Raw genomic sequence first — 14,414 nt, forward strand, 5'->3', positions numbered from 1 at the left:
AAAAAAAATACAGTAGAGAGAAAGAAAGTACATGGGTATTTCCAAGCCAGCTTGTTATGGACTGGCACTGGCAGTCAGTCCTCCCTATCTCTCTCTATCACAATACCTACTTACTTATCACTCAAAAGAGTAAAAGAACAAGAAAAATCCCACTTTATGAGCTACTCTTTTTCCTTTTCCTTTTCCCTACAAAAAAAAAAACATTTGAGCTTCTACAGATCCCTCTTCCTTGTTTAAGTCTTCTACTTAAACTGTGTTGGTTTTACATTTGTTTTTGATTATTAATTTTTTGATTTTAATTACAGTCACTGACAGTGAAAAATACATTCATTCTGATTCTCATCCCTTTTGACACTCCCACATTGAATGTGTATGTACTCTTGAATCAAATCTACAGTTCCTTTCTTTACATCACACCCTTTTCAAAAGCCTATATATTTCCAACATCCTACAATACTTTCTTTTGTGTAGTAGTTTCATCACTTTCCATCTCCCTCTCTCTGTCTACCTCCTCATTTTGCAAAATACAACTATTGGCTTATTAGGTGTTTTCTGAATCCAAAACCCTTTTGATTTCTTCTTGTTGTTTTGAGAAACAATGATAATATAAAGTCTGGGTTTTGAATGTTTTCTTGTGTTTTTGAGTTAAAGACTAATTTTTGCAATCTGGGTATCTGCCATTCACTTGAATCTTCTTGATTTTGTGTGAGTTTTTTTCTGTTTTGTTTGATATTTTGTGATAAGATCTCAAATCATGTAAATTAGCCTTATTCTGTGAGTGAGTATTTTCATTTTGTCTCATTACATTTCCGTGAAGTGTTATCTGATCATGTAAATTTATCTAGATTTTAGATTTTTCTTCTCTATCCCTTTTAGGGGGTATTTTCTTAGTTTTAATCCAAACCCATTATTAAATCAAGAGAGCTTAGTCCTGTGATTATACAAACAAATCCATGGAGGAGACCTTTGTTCCTTTACAAGGAATCAAGAATGACATTAAAGGAAGGCTGAAATGCTACAAGCAAGATTGGACTAGTGGCTTCAGTGCTGGTTTAAGGTGTGTACTAGTTGTGCTTTTTATTTGGAGAAATCTGTGTTTGGGTACTGATGAAACTGGGTATTAATGGAATTACTACATTATCTGATTTCTTTTAGGTTCAATTTTTGGGTAGAGATATTGTGATAGTTTAGCCATAATTTGTGTGTTTGCAGAATTTTGGCTCCTACAACATATATATTTTTCGCTTCAGCAATACCAGTTATTTCATTCGGCGAACAATTGGACAGGAGCACTGGTAAATCCAATCAGACTATCTTTAATAGATTGAGAGATTACTTGATGTCAAAGTCTTCGCTTTTTTTTTTTTTTTTTTTTTTTTTTTTTTTTTTTTTTTTTTTTTTTTTTTTAGCTTTTAGGGGCTTTGCACAACTTTTATGTTTCAGCATGCTACGAGGAGTAGCGCTTAATTAGATGTAAAAGTAAATAATCGTAGACTAAGCTCATGAGAAAGTAGCTTATGTAAGTTTATCTGTACTGGCAGATGGAGTTCTGACCGCGGTTCAAACATTAGCATCAACTGCACTTTGTGGGATAATACATTCACTTATAGGAGGTCAGCCTTTGCTGATTCTTGGAGTTGCTGAGCCCACCGTGCTTATGTACACTTTCATGTTCAACTTTGTTAAAGATAGACCTGAATTGGGACCAAAGCTCTTTCTTGCATGGTCTGCATGGTATGCTATCTTTGTCTTGTTTATCGATGGTGAATGCAGGGTTTCCCTATTCTATTTAATGAGAATTTTCACTACTTTCTAATTAGAATTCTGTTGCGTAGAACTTACATGATTCTTCAAATGGGCAGGGTATGTGTATGGTCTGCAGCCTTGCTATTCTTACTGGCTGTCTTGGGGGCTTGCTCCATCATCAATAGATTTACTCGTGTGGCTGGAGAACTTTTTGGTCTGCTTATTGCTATGCTCTTTATGCAGGAAGCAATTAGAGTAAGGAAAATGAATCAGAAAGTTTTCTTCTTTTTCAGTTTCTCAGAATATTTAATTGACTAGAGTGTAGAGACTTTCTTTTGTCCATAAACTATTGACCTCCTGCATTAATTTTGATTGGGCTAGAATATTTGTCTAGAAAAGAGCTGGGTGTTGTCTTAACTGACAATAACTTGATTTTTACTTGTGATGTGTAATCTTTGTCCTGTAGGGAATTATTGATGAATTTCGCATTCCAAGAAGAGAAAATCCAGACCTACCAGAGTTTAGTCCATCATGGAGATTTTCAAATGGGATGTTTGCATTAATTATGTCATTTGGTTTGTTACTCACTGGACTGAAAAGTCGGAAAGCACGATCATGGAGATATGGCTCTGGCAAGTGTATCTATATATGCGAATTTGATTTTTCTTTAGTTTCTTAGTGCTCCTTAAATCTTGTTGAATTTTAAAAAAGAAAGATTCTTCTATATGGAAAGCCGAAAGCCTGACATTGGTTTCTTTTCACAGCGTGGGTTCGAGGTATCATTGCAGACTACGGTGTGCCTTTGATGGTTCTTGTTTGGACTGCTGTTTCATATATCCCAGCCAATAATGTTCCACATGGTATCCCTAGGCGGCTCTTCAGCCCAAATCCGTGGTCGCCTGGTGCCTACGCTAACTGGACAGTCGTCAAAGTATGTATAATTGTCAACTAAGCTTTTCGATGTAAATAGTATTATGTTTCTATCTTGTAAATATGTATACAATTTCTTCTGTTCTTTTGAGCTAATAACCAGAATGTTATTTACTTCGTGTAGTCTGAGGATAAAGTATCCCTAAAGTATTTTTCTTTGGCTTCGCAGGACATGCTAAATGTGCCTATCCTTTATATATTTGGAGCTTTTATCCCAGCAACGATGATCGCAGTGCTTTATTATTTTGACCATAGTGTAGCATCTCAACTTGCACAGCAAAGCGAGTTCAATTTGAGAAAACCATCTTCTTTCCATTACGATTTACTTCTTTTAGGATTCCTGGTAAACATCTATCTCTTCATTCCTGCATTCTTTCTTGTTTATTCTCCATTTTGTATCTTACAGTATAAGTTAGTTAGCATACAGTTAAAAGCAAAATTGATGGTTTCGGTTTGCAGACTCTATTATGTGGTCTTCTTGGTATCCCACCATCTAACGGCGTCATCCCACAATCTCCAATGCATACAAAGAGTCTTGCCACTCTCAAACACCAGGTAACCGCTATCCAAACTTCTATCTAGCTATGAAATTCAAAAGATTCAATATGAATAATCATCAAAGATTTTGAGATTTTGGATTATTGATGATCATTTATTTCTTCGTTCCTTAGATGGTTCACTTTCAGCAACAAATTTCTCTCTGAGCAACTACTTAAATTTGTACTTACATGAACGTTACTTGATATGCAGTTGCTTCGAGATAAACTAGTGGTCACTGCCAAGAGAAGTATGGAGGATAATGCAAGTTTGGGAGAAGTCTACGGCAATATGCAAGAAGCTTATCAACAGATGCAGAGTCCATTAATCTACCAAGAGCCATCTGCTCGAGTAAGAGAACTACGCATTTCTTTGTATTGATCATAAATAGCCTTGAAAGTAGAAAAATTAGATCAGTCTGTGCATATACAAGTCTTAATTTTATGATACTTCTGTGGAGTAAACTTCATTACCATACAAGTTATCAAGTCATCACCAGTAGCGCTGTTGCCTAAATAATGTTTTTTTTTTCAGCAAGGATTAAAGGAATTAAAAGGGACAACTCTTCAGTTAGCTTCTACTGTGGGACACATCGATGCCCCGGTTGATGAGACGGTATTTGATGTTGAAAAAGAGATTGATGATTTGTTACCTGTTGAGGTCAAAGAACAACGAGTTAGTAACTTGCTTCAATCAACCATGGTGGGAGGCTGTGTTGCAGCTATGCCTTTACTTAAAATGATTCCAACCTCTGTACTGTGGGGTTATTTCGCGTTTATGGCCATTGAGAGCTTACCCGGAAATCAGTTCTGGGAGAGATTCTTATTAATCTTCACTGCTCCAAGTAGAAGATACAAGTAAAAATTCTTTCCATCACTTTGTCCGTTGTGGTCAATTTCATTTCTCCTTTTTCTTCTTCATTTTCATTAAATAACCCTCTTTTTTTTTTTTTTTTCTTTTTTTGCTTATTTCAGGGTTCTTGAGGAGTACCATGCCACTTTTGTAGAAACTGTACCTTTCAAAACAATTTTGACTTTCACATTATTTCAGACAACTTACTTACTAATTTGTTTCGGAATTACATGGATTCCAATAGCTGGGGTGTTATTCCCCTTAATGATCATGCTATTGGTTCCTGTAAGACAATACATACTCCCCAAATTTTTCAAAGGGGTGCACCTTCAAGATTTAGATGCAGCAGAATATGAAGAAGCGCCCGCTTTACCGTTCAACATCTCATGTGTAAGATTTTTTCCTATAAGCTACATCCGTTTCTTTTCCTAAAGATCGCCTATTGTAAGGAATAATGAAGTTATACTGAATATTTAAGCGTATTTCATATCAGGAGGGGGAGGTTTCCAGAGCTCCTTTTGCAGACGATGCAGAGATTCTAGATGAGATGCTTACTCGAAGCCGTGGTGAAGTTCGTCGGATGTGCAGTCCTAAGATAACAAGTTCCAACTCAACCCCAAGAGACCCAAAAAGCTTTCGAAGCCAAAGCTTTATGGACAAATCACTCACTAGTCCCCGCGTGTATGAACTAAGAAGCTCAAGTTTTGGGGGAAGAATGCCAGTTAGTCCAAGAGATGCAGAAGCGAGACCATCTAAATTGGGACAAACCCCAACTCATTAAGGGCAAAAAATACTTGTACTAGCTTTATGTGTGGTTTCTTCTGTTGGCTCTACGTTAGCCTCTTCGTCTTTGTGTGGCTTTGTGATGTTGGAGTTTGGCTAACATTTGTTGTAAAATCTTGTTCTGCATGTGTTTAAGCTTCCTTCTCTTACCCGAGAAGACTGTAATGATTAAACCATAGAGATAATTCTAATATATTTTTCATTTCTAAATTTGTGTTTCCAATTTAGACAAGATTTGTTGTCAAATAAATATGTGCATTAGTTTTCTTTCTCTACCAAAGGTAAACTGACCATAGATTCATACTTGCAGAGTGCTAACAGCTAAAGGAAAACCATCAAACATTCATGAACCTTTCGAAGACCTCCAACAGTGTGTTTTAGTCTGAATTGTAGTTGTCAAGTATCCAAACTACTACTCTGATCTTCTTTTAATCAAACATTTCAACGAGTATAGAGATGAATGGACAAGGCAACATGAAAATTAACGAACGAGTTCTGCGAACCTAGAAAATTATGGTCCCTGCTTGGTATGTTACTAATTGTCAAAATTCGCAGCACTATAAATGCAACTGACACTGAATTTTTACAGAGAATTTTGAGTCTACTACCAAGCAGCTGCTAAACTTTGCCGAAAACAAGCAAGGCATAGGCGTATTCAGAATATGAAGGATGACACTTGTTAGTATATCCAACCATCAAGTGTATAATCTTGTATTAGCTTCTCGAGGACATTATAAGGATGTCGATAACTTCCTATTGTGTATACAGTACTGGAAAAAAGAAAAAGAAAAAGAAAATCTATTGGCATACGTAAACCTGTAATGATTTGCAAAAATTATCTGGCTTAGCAATAAAGAAAAAGAATGTAATCATTTAAGTGAACAATGATTTCATGAGAGCCTATAAAACCCTCTTTATCTTTCTAGACAATCAAGCTAGTTCTAGACATTCGATTCATGATCGAAAATGTTTTCTGGCTGACGTTCTTTCTTGTAGTAATCCACTTACTAGAAAACCGACCAAAAGGCCTAACTCGAAAGACGTTTAAAGTGAATATCTGCAACAGAACAATAAGATAGCTGATAAGAAGAGAAATGATGTTTCTGAAGAAAGGAATGGATGCAATTCATTCATTCATTCATTCAATAAATCCCTGTTAATTATGATGAGAAGAGACATTGAATGGTGACCAAAACATCTCAATTACAGAGGGTTTTCATTTTTGGATGTTTTTGCATCATGTTGTTTTCAACCCATTGACTTAGCTTTTCCAATGTTCTTTTAGTCTCATCGTGCATGGAAAGAGATTTTCTTACTTTTTTTCCCCAATACGTTCTGCCTGGGTAACCCTGAGGCCTGGATACAGTGAAAACTTTGGAGGGAATAAGTAGCATCACCATCACTCTTACTTTGAAGGGAAAGACACTCAAAATGTTTGCTGATGTGACAGATAACTTGGGACAACCATTCACAACTACATAATTGCAGTGCTCATGCGCAGAAATTGAACACATCCATGGAATGCGGTTTGGATCTAAGAGAGAGTGAGAAAGAGACCTTCCGACTACAGATTTCAGGCCTATTAGTCTGAAATCTCTGTGACAGGAGATCTTTTGGCCCGTGAGACATTCCTTGGATGATTGAAAGTATAAATCTACCACAACTGAAATAAATTTTTGCTCAAGTTCATGGTCAAGCATAAATATAACCAACTTGCTGAATCCGCAAATCAGCAATGTTGGATTTTACATGCCAGGTGATACTGAAAATGGTCAGACAACTCAGGAAGACCCAAAAAAGAGATTAACTCTATAGTCCAGTAAACACAAAAACCAGAAATTTATTCAGTCTGGTAAGAGTAGAATAAATGAAATTTGTTGATTTGGAAAAACAGAAACATGACATGAGAACTGCAACAATATGTAGTCAAGTTTTGCTGCTTAACTTGCGCCCAGTTATCTGTTCGGACTCTAGGAGCATATGATTAATCAGTCCTCTTGCGGCACTGAAGACATACACCATACAATTAGATGAAATTTCCAGCTTCTAGCTCCTTGAAGCAGCAAAAACATGACGACCATAAACTTAATATGAAAGAATTAAAAGCATTATCAAGGTGACTTAAAACTCACGCATCCATCATGGTCTGAATCTTTTCTGGATTTGTCTCGAGCATGTTTTTCTTGAATTGCTGCCTTATCATATCCACCAGGAGCGGAGTATTATTTTGCTGCAAGATTTATAAAAAAATAGACAGTCATCACATCAGTTTTCAAATCCATGGAAACAGAACTGGACGTATAGAAGTATATTCTATGTCTATATGTTTAACACAAGCAGAAATTAGAAATTGAATGCTTGTTGGGCATTCAACAGGAAAAACAATGAAACAAAGTCCCCAACTTTGTTACTCGATCAGTGTGCGCCACTAACACCCCGCATTTAAAGCAATACAGAATGGCTGGTTACCAAATGAAATAGTAGTATATCTTATAGAAGCTAATGTATCTTCTAAACCCTTCGTAAAGCCTTTAACATGAGAGACAATAATCTAAACCTCCTACAAACCCACTCTGGGGTGTCTGCAACACTATACTCATATCGAATAGTTTCCTCTATGAAGAATTATGTTTAAGGTATAATAGTCAGAATCAGATCATTCTACCTAAAAAAGGGGAGAACTGGCGGTCTGATACATCTTTCTCTCATTGACCCAGCCACCAAAAACTTCTAAATAACACATTAAAGCTGGTCCTACACCATATTTCATCTACAAATGCTGTATTGGTCAATTCCTGCAACTGATCAAATGGAAAATACAGATGTTTGTCCTTTGTATGGAGTGTGAAATAGATAGATCAAAACTCCCTTTGCAAACATGCTTTGAGAGATTGTGCGGGGACTGATCTATCTTGTTTCAGGATAGATGTAATTTGTATGTATCTAGTTCACATCCTAATGGAAAACCTTTCGGTTAATGTTTCATATGATCAGTTGTGGTGAAGATGCTTACATATTTCGATAAACATTCGGCTACAATCATATTCAATGTGTGATGTACAAAGCAATTAGATGATCAAAGAATGCGGAAATAACATATCTTAGAATGGTAAAGTAAAGAACAATAGTAAGAGAAGCTTACTCTATGACCAACATATTTAGCTCTTCTTAGACACTCCCGATAAAGCTACCAAAAATACAATCAGAATATCAATAATCTTTAGAATAAAACATTAACAAGTATGTTAACTACATTAGTGAAAGGAGAGGAAAAAGAATACTAACTCTTCGGGCATTATTGACGAGTTCAGGAGGCAATGCAGTCTGTATAGAAGGCATATTTTCCAAACTGAGACACAATGACAAATCCCGTTAAAGAAAACACGTCAGAAACAATATAATCAAAACCAGTTTGATAGTATAGAATTTCATTTATTTACAGGTACTCATTTCAGTGACTATTGTTCCAGTAAGGATAAATAATTACATCATTGAGCTGTAACCCAGATTAGAGATTGAATATAATAGATTTCTTTTAGACGTGACAAGTGAAATTGCACGTGCTACGCGCCTGCCACTTGTACCTTACGACTAAATAATCCATAATTGCCATGGAACACCATCACACCCACTCTGAAGCATTGCACTCACCCAGACTAAAAATTCATAACTTAGCTGAGAAGACGTCCCCTCAGACATTCGATGTGCACAAACATACTTTCCAAGATGATACGAAACATTGATGCATGCAAAACAAACTTTTCATTGCATACTTCCTTAAGCTGACACAAATAAGATGCTACCCCAGAACATTCATTTACACAATCATTTCAATTCATCCAAATTAAAACCTTGTGTTGCAACCTGCATCATGGTTCATGAATTCAGATTATACATTTCATTCACACTTGACTAGGAGTGATGAACAATGGACAAACAAAATAGGGACATAATGGACCAACCACTATCAAATCTAAAAGCTAGGGGAATCCATATTGCAAGCTCTATATAATAGATTAATGAAATAGGGATGACTTAAAGTGATCTTTGAGGTGATAACAGTGCAGTTATTAAAGCTGCAGCAACCTTGTTACCTCTAAAAATTATCCAAGGATGTCACTGCTTCAAGGTGGTACAAGTAAGTGGTTGTAACTCATGTTTACATGTATCAATGAAAGAAAAAACAAGCTTTGCTGAGCACTGCAGAGTTAACATCTGAAATCCTTGAACCCCATAACCAAAATGGTACTTCATGAATCGAGTTGCATTTTCTAAGAGTCTAATAACAGAACCTCACAACAATATACAGATGACAAAATACAGTATGATTTCACCTGATTCAGAATCTAATAATAAATCCCTTGAACTACTTGTTAGTTATAAACTTTAAGTCTCCTTAGACAGCCTGATTAACAATTCACAGATCATTAGTTTTCATTTTTCTGGTTAAGTGCAACTACAAAATACTCAGAGACTTAATCGCTTAGTATGGTACATGAATCTGCTGGGAAAACCCATAAGAAGATGTACCGTGATTAACCTCCCACAAAAGGTCTACTAATATCATAAAAATGTCTGATGAATCTAAACCCTACCCGAACTGTATACCGAAACTGTGTTATGTGGTGACCTAGTTTTCCAACAATGAATCCATAACAACAACTCAAGCTACATATACATATATATAAACATGGAGTTAATCCTCTTTTGTCTTATTAAATTTGAAATCTGAACATGTTTCTTCTCTTAGGAAAATCAACAAACAACTTAAGTTGACAAGTTTAAAAACTAATATTCAGAAATTTAAAAACTAATAGGTATGAACATACATTTCGACCAAACCCCACAAATTGATAACATTGTATAAGAATTGAAAAGCAATTGTAACTGAAACTGGGAAGCAAAAGTCACATTTTTAGGTTAGATAAGAGTAGAAAATCGGTGACTATTTGTCCCAGTTTGAGAGAATAATTTATGGTTTAGAGTTCACTAACCTTACCAGCTGAATAAACAAATTAAAGTTGATTGAAAAATGGTAAGGTTTCAGGATGTGTTGTCGTCGTCTATGTTCACGGAGGAATAAGGCGAGAGGAGATGGCTAGGAAACTGTGAAAGTAGTACCTACTTGGTTTCTTTACACCGATGGTTGAAGTCGTAATTATAGTTTAAAGTCGATGGTACTTGTATAATACTCACTCCCCGCCACTATTAGATGACCTAGTTGTTTTTGAATTTTGCCTAATTAATAATTGATTATATATAATTTGACAGCCATGTTTATACTCGTTATGTAGGTGTTTTAAAATACTTTTCAATGATATAAAATTTATGAATATCATGGTATAGTTTGGAAGATAAATCATTTCTAAATTGTGCTACTAGGTCAATTAATAATGGGACGGAGATAGTATTATATATAAGCCCGGGACGTATTTGGGCGGAGGAAATGACAATCATGTGAATGAACGAACACCCCTGGAAATGACAACCAGTTTCCTGGGAATCCAATTCCCATTCACTTTTTTTCATGAAAAAAAGAGAGAAGAAAACCTCTTTATGTTAGAGTAATTCCAATGGGGTGAGCGAACAAGCTAATATGCACGTTTCCACCTTACACTACAAGAACCGGTCTCTTGTCCTTATACCTGGCTAGAACCGGAAAAAAAGAATCGGAACCGAGGAACGAGGTACAGGGAGCGGGAATGGAAATGAGAACCGGTGTAGAATGGATACATGAACCGGTTCTCAGCAAATTCTCGGCCAGTACCTGACCAAATTCCCTGTTAAATCCTAGCCTTTGATTTATCTGTGAATCCTAGTCGTTGATACTAGGTATTTCCTTCAATTACTCTCAATCAAATCTCTCATTGTTCTTTATCCTTCTTTTACTCCTCCTCCTCTTTCGTCTTCTGTTAACCCATAACCAAATCACTTCTTCTTCAGCAACACCACTATAAATCTATAACCAAATCGCTCCATCTTCTATACTCTCAATCAGTCAATTATGTTCTTCGGCGACACCACCACCAATCTATTACAGCCACCACCACCTTCTTCTTCCCTTATTCTCAGTAATTTGTATAGCTATAAATTGACTTAGAGTTCTTATTTATTTCATGTTTGGTTAGTTTATTGAATGGGATTTAGTTCTTATTAATTGCATGTATGATTTATCATTTTTTTAGATCGATTTGGGATATCAAGGTTTGAATTGATTGATTCTGTTGAAATTAAACAACAATAGGTAATTGTAATTTGGTGTTTATGAATTTGATGATTTTAGATTGTTTGGAAACATGGGTGTTGAATTACATCTGTTATTGCTTAACGAATTGAATTTTGAGATCTTTGATTACTAGCAGACATATATAAGAATGCAGAGTTTGTTTTGTTTTTGTCTAAATTTTTTTTATTTATGCTTGTTGTTGATTAATTGTGTCAATTTATAAGATTCGAGGTGTGCAATGGAGATGGATTTGTCCATTTTGAGGGTGGTTTATACTTTGAGTTGAAGTGAAATATATTGATTTGGTGAAAGACGAGACATCAACTGGTGGAAACAAATTAATTGAAAAGTGTTATTGGAGATGTATACAAATCAGTTGAGGATGAATTTTGAAATTTGTTCATTGTAATTTGGTATGTTGAATTTGTGAAACTCTATGATTTGAACCGTAGAGTTAGCTTTTAGTTAGGATTTCTTTTTAGAACTTGCATCTGATTTTTTTTCTCATTGATAACTGGAATGTGTAAAAACCATGTACCGGGCTTGTACCGGATGTACAGGTACCGGTCCTCAAAATGAGGTACCGGTCAACACCAAGTACAGGGACCGGTTCCATAAGAGAACCGTCCCGTACCGGACCATGTGCAGCCTTACTCATATCTGAGCATTTGCGCATCCCATCTTAAGTTGAGTCGATCGACTCAACCTGAGACGAGCGGTTAAACTTCATATGATCGGCTAAGAGAAGGTCGTTCCTTCAGAACCAAGATCGAAAAGATAAAAAGTCAGTCATTCACAACCGCTAACAAAGGATTCCTCGAAAATTTAAGGATTAGTAATCCATTTAAGAAATCGAATGGATTCGGTCTTATACATACGCGAGGGTCGGCTCTGTTTAGAAGACCAGCTGTGAGTTTCTGGTAAAAAGTGGTGGAGGAGGCAAGTGCTCGCTGAATCAGGTGCTCGAAGTAGCAAATCTCTTGAACCTTTAAAAAAATGTACCACAGGGGAGTACTTTGATTTCGAGAGACTAATTTGTAAGACCCTGGACTAAACCAAGGCAATGGTCGTTCCAGGTTCAATTTGGTCACAAGTGAGGAGAAGGTTCGATCTGTAGGGAGAGAAGCTGAGATTGTGTGGATCAATGGAGATTGATTTGTTGATGATGTGTTGAATTTTTGTGAAGATGATTCTATGTGTAGACGATAGAAACCTTCTGAAAGTGTTTGATATTTTGACTTCCGTAGGTTTGCTTACGTTAAGTCTTTTTAGTCTTATCAAAGCATAGGTTTCAGAAACCTATTTATTGCAGCACATAAATCTCCTCTAAGTGGTGACAGCTGAAGGAATATGAAGAATGGGGAAGTGGGAGATCGTGCATAAACCACTTCCACGTTGCATGGAAGACTTGGTTGATCGACCATCCACTATTCCATTTTCTCCCTTAACTGCCAGCACGACTTACCACAACTTTCATCGTGGATGTACCTCACATCGCACATGTTGTAGGATGTCAGACCAAAATCTTAGTGATATCCCCCAACGTGACATGAATTGATGTCTCATGTGAAAGTCTGTTTTGCAGACGTATTTTATGTGGTCAACCTTTGACCTAAGACTTTGAGTCATAACTATGAACTGAACAGACGAAGTTCAATATAATGATGGATGGAGCATGGACTGTTGGAACAACGACATGCTCTTAGACATTGAATTAGGTCACTGATGACCGTGACACATCATTATGCTAGTTGGAGCAATAATAATAATCAAATGACTTAGATATGGTCTGATGAGATTGTTGGATCAATCATAAACCATTATGTTGGTCCATTGAGCAATTATGAAAATAATCATTACTGAATGATCATAGAAGATCTTTCTCGATCTATGTGTCATGAGTCAGTCGAATGACGAGGAGAGATTAAAATAGTGGTCGACTGACGAACCAAATGATGGTCGATGGACCAATGAAATACTGATAGTCGGATCAGTATTAAATTCCCGGATGTTGAAAGTTGAATCAACATGAGAAATACTGCTACTCAAGTATTGATAGCCGAATCAATATGAGGAATATTTCTCTGTAGAGCAATTAAATATTGATAGTTGAATCAATATCTCCAGAGGTGACGGTTCTGAACCTTGTTGGTCGTGACCCATTGCTAGTTGAAGCAATTAGGGCATTAACAGATGGAGCATTGATGGTCAGAGAGGTACTGCTAGATCATGAATAATTGACAGTAAGACCAAAATAAAATATTAATTAAAAATAATGGTAGCTGGACCGAATATTATTTAATTAATTAAAATATTGATTGCTGGATCAACATTAAGATATTAGTGTTTGAACCTGTTCAGAATGATCAACTGAGAATCAACCAATGGATGATAGAGAGACCGGCTCTTGGAGTGATGGACCTCCATGTAGTATCTGAATGCTATTGATGAGTGCCAAATAGTGCATATTTCTACACCTTTTTATTGGCAATTAACTCATCTTTTACGCTTTAAAATCATATATTATCCCAAATTCTGTATTTTATTGTTTTCAAGAATAACTGCTTGTATTAATTAATTTTTTGTTTTTAGGTACTAAATAAAGCTTGGATGAATTACGAAGCCAAAAGAGCCGATAAATGGTGAAAACGGAAGAGAGAGAACAAAGGCTCCCGCTGGAAAGTAGTGAAGAATATCTTCCGTGAAGAATAATTTATGCACATTATCGGAAAGTGAAGAATATCTTCTGCACCTCGTCCGTAAGTGAAGAATGTTGTTTGCAATACCTAAAACTAGAAGTGGGCTTGAGATTCCTAGCCTTGAAGAAGATATGTGCCCAGAAGAGAGAAGAAACAAGACCCAAGCCCAAATCCAATCTGAGCCATCGGATTGACCTAGCTTCTGAGCATCCAAGGCATCTCCACAGTGTACATCAACGTTTGTTGCTCCTGCTCAACACCACATCCGCCTATTTTCTACTCAAAATCGAGCCGAACCAAACACTCCTCTACGTACTTTCATCTTCTCCATACCCTGCAAAACCATCAGTTCATCAATCTCTCCATCAATCCATTCGACAAATCTCTGATCAAGATCCATCAATCAACCTCCTAATCTCTCTCTGTCTCTATCATAGCTTCTTCCCTAAAACAGTAACCCTAAGAGCTATGATTGAGAGAGACGGAGTTAGGGTTATCCTCAATAGCTAAAAGCAAACATCAAATCAAGTGTTGCGGGAAGAATTGCAGAGGGGGTTTGTAGAAAAACATAATTCGAGTGAGGGGTTGTTCTCTAATTTATCAATTCTAGTATTTGAGAAGAGAATTGGGTATAAATAGGG

At 36.4% G+C, this 14,414-nt stretch overlaps 2 protein-coding genes across 6 annotated transcripts; one reads left to right on the forward strand and one right to left on the reverse strand.

The window, feature by feature from the left end:
* The first annotated feature begins 213 nt into the window (after positions 1 to 213).
* Positions 214 to 5,053, forward strand: LOC113346979 (boron transporter 1-like). Its single transcript, XM_026590545.1, has 12 exons — positions 214 to 1,057; positions 1,213 to 1,295; positions 1,542 to 1,734; positions 1,863 to 2,001; positions 2,213 to 2,378; positions 2,511 to 2,677; positions 2,846 to 3,019; positions 3,136 to 3,231; positions 3,427 to 3,564; positions 3,748 to 4,070; positions 4,188 to 4,455; positions 4,559 to 5,053. Exons 1-12 carry the CDS (start codon positions 954 to 956, stop codon positions 4,844 to 4,846), a joined length of 2,139 nt encoding a protein of 712 aa, XP_026446330.1. The 5' UTR covers positions 214 to 953; the 3' UTR covers positions 4,847 to 5,053.
* A 1,459-nt stretch (positions 5,054 to 6,512) lies between these two features.
* On the reverse strand, positions 6,513 to 9,977 carry LOC113346980. 5 transcript variants are annotated; one of them, XM_026590550.1, is made up of 6 exons: positions 9,843 to 9,977; positions 8,500 to 8,712; positions 8,134 to 8,197; positions 7,991 to 8,035; positions 6,981 to 7,078; positions 6,513 to 6,853 (listed from the first exon to the last, which is right to left on the reverse strand). In XM_026590550.1, exons 3-6 carry the CDS (start codon positions 8,185 to 8,187, stop codon positions 6,775 to 6,777), a joined length of 276 nt encoding a protein of 91 aa, XP_026446335.1. In that variant the 5' UTR covers positions 8,188 to 8,197; positions 8,500 to 8,712; positions 9,843 to 9,977; the 3' UTR covers positions 6,513 to 6,774. The 5 variants fall into 5 exon arrangements, with proteins under 5 accessions (XP_026446335.1, XP_026446334.1, XP_026446333.1 ...); XM_026590549.1 differs by lacking the exon at positions 8,500 to 8,712 and having other exon boundaries at positions 9,848 to 9,977; XM_026590548.1 differs by lacking the exon at positions 8,500 to 8,712.
* Positions 9,978 to 14,414: the final 4,437 nt, after the last annotated feature.

Source organism: Papaver somniferum, chromosome 2 (assembly GCF_003573695.1).
Source record: "Papaver somniferum cultivar HN1 chromosome 2, ASM357369v1, whole genome shotgun sequence".
NCBI classification, from domain to species: Eukaryota; Viridiplantae; Streptophyta; class Magnoliopsida; order Ranunculales; family Papaveraceae; genus Papaver; species Papaver somniferum.

Coding starts and splice junctions, on each gene's coding strand:
- LOC113346979 (XM_026590545.1), top strand. CDS start 954: ATGGAGGAGACCTTTGTTCCTTTACAAGGAATCAAGAATGACATTAAA. Junction 1,296..1,541: donor ACAATTGGACAGGAGCACTG/GTAAATCCAATC, acceptor CTGTACTGGCAG/ATGGAGTTCTGACCGCGGTT. Junction 3,020..3,135: donor TACTTCTTTTAGGATTCCTG/GTAAACATCTAT, acceptor TTCGGTTTGCAG/ACTCTATTATGTGGTCTTCT.
- LOC113346980 (XM_026590546.1), bottom strand. CDS start 8,461: ATGGCAATTATGGATTATTTAGTCGTAAG. Junction 8,198..8,432: donor ATGGATTATTTAGTCGTAAG/GTACAAGTGGCA, acceptor ATTGTGTCTCAG/TTTGGAAAATATGCCTTCTA. Junction 6,854..6,980: donor ATTCAGACCATGATGGATGC/GTGAGTTTTAAG, acceptor GTATGTCTTCAG/TGCCGCAAGAGGACTGATTA.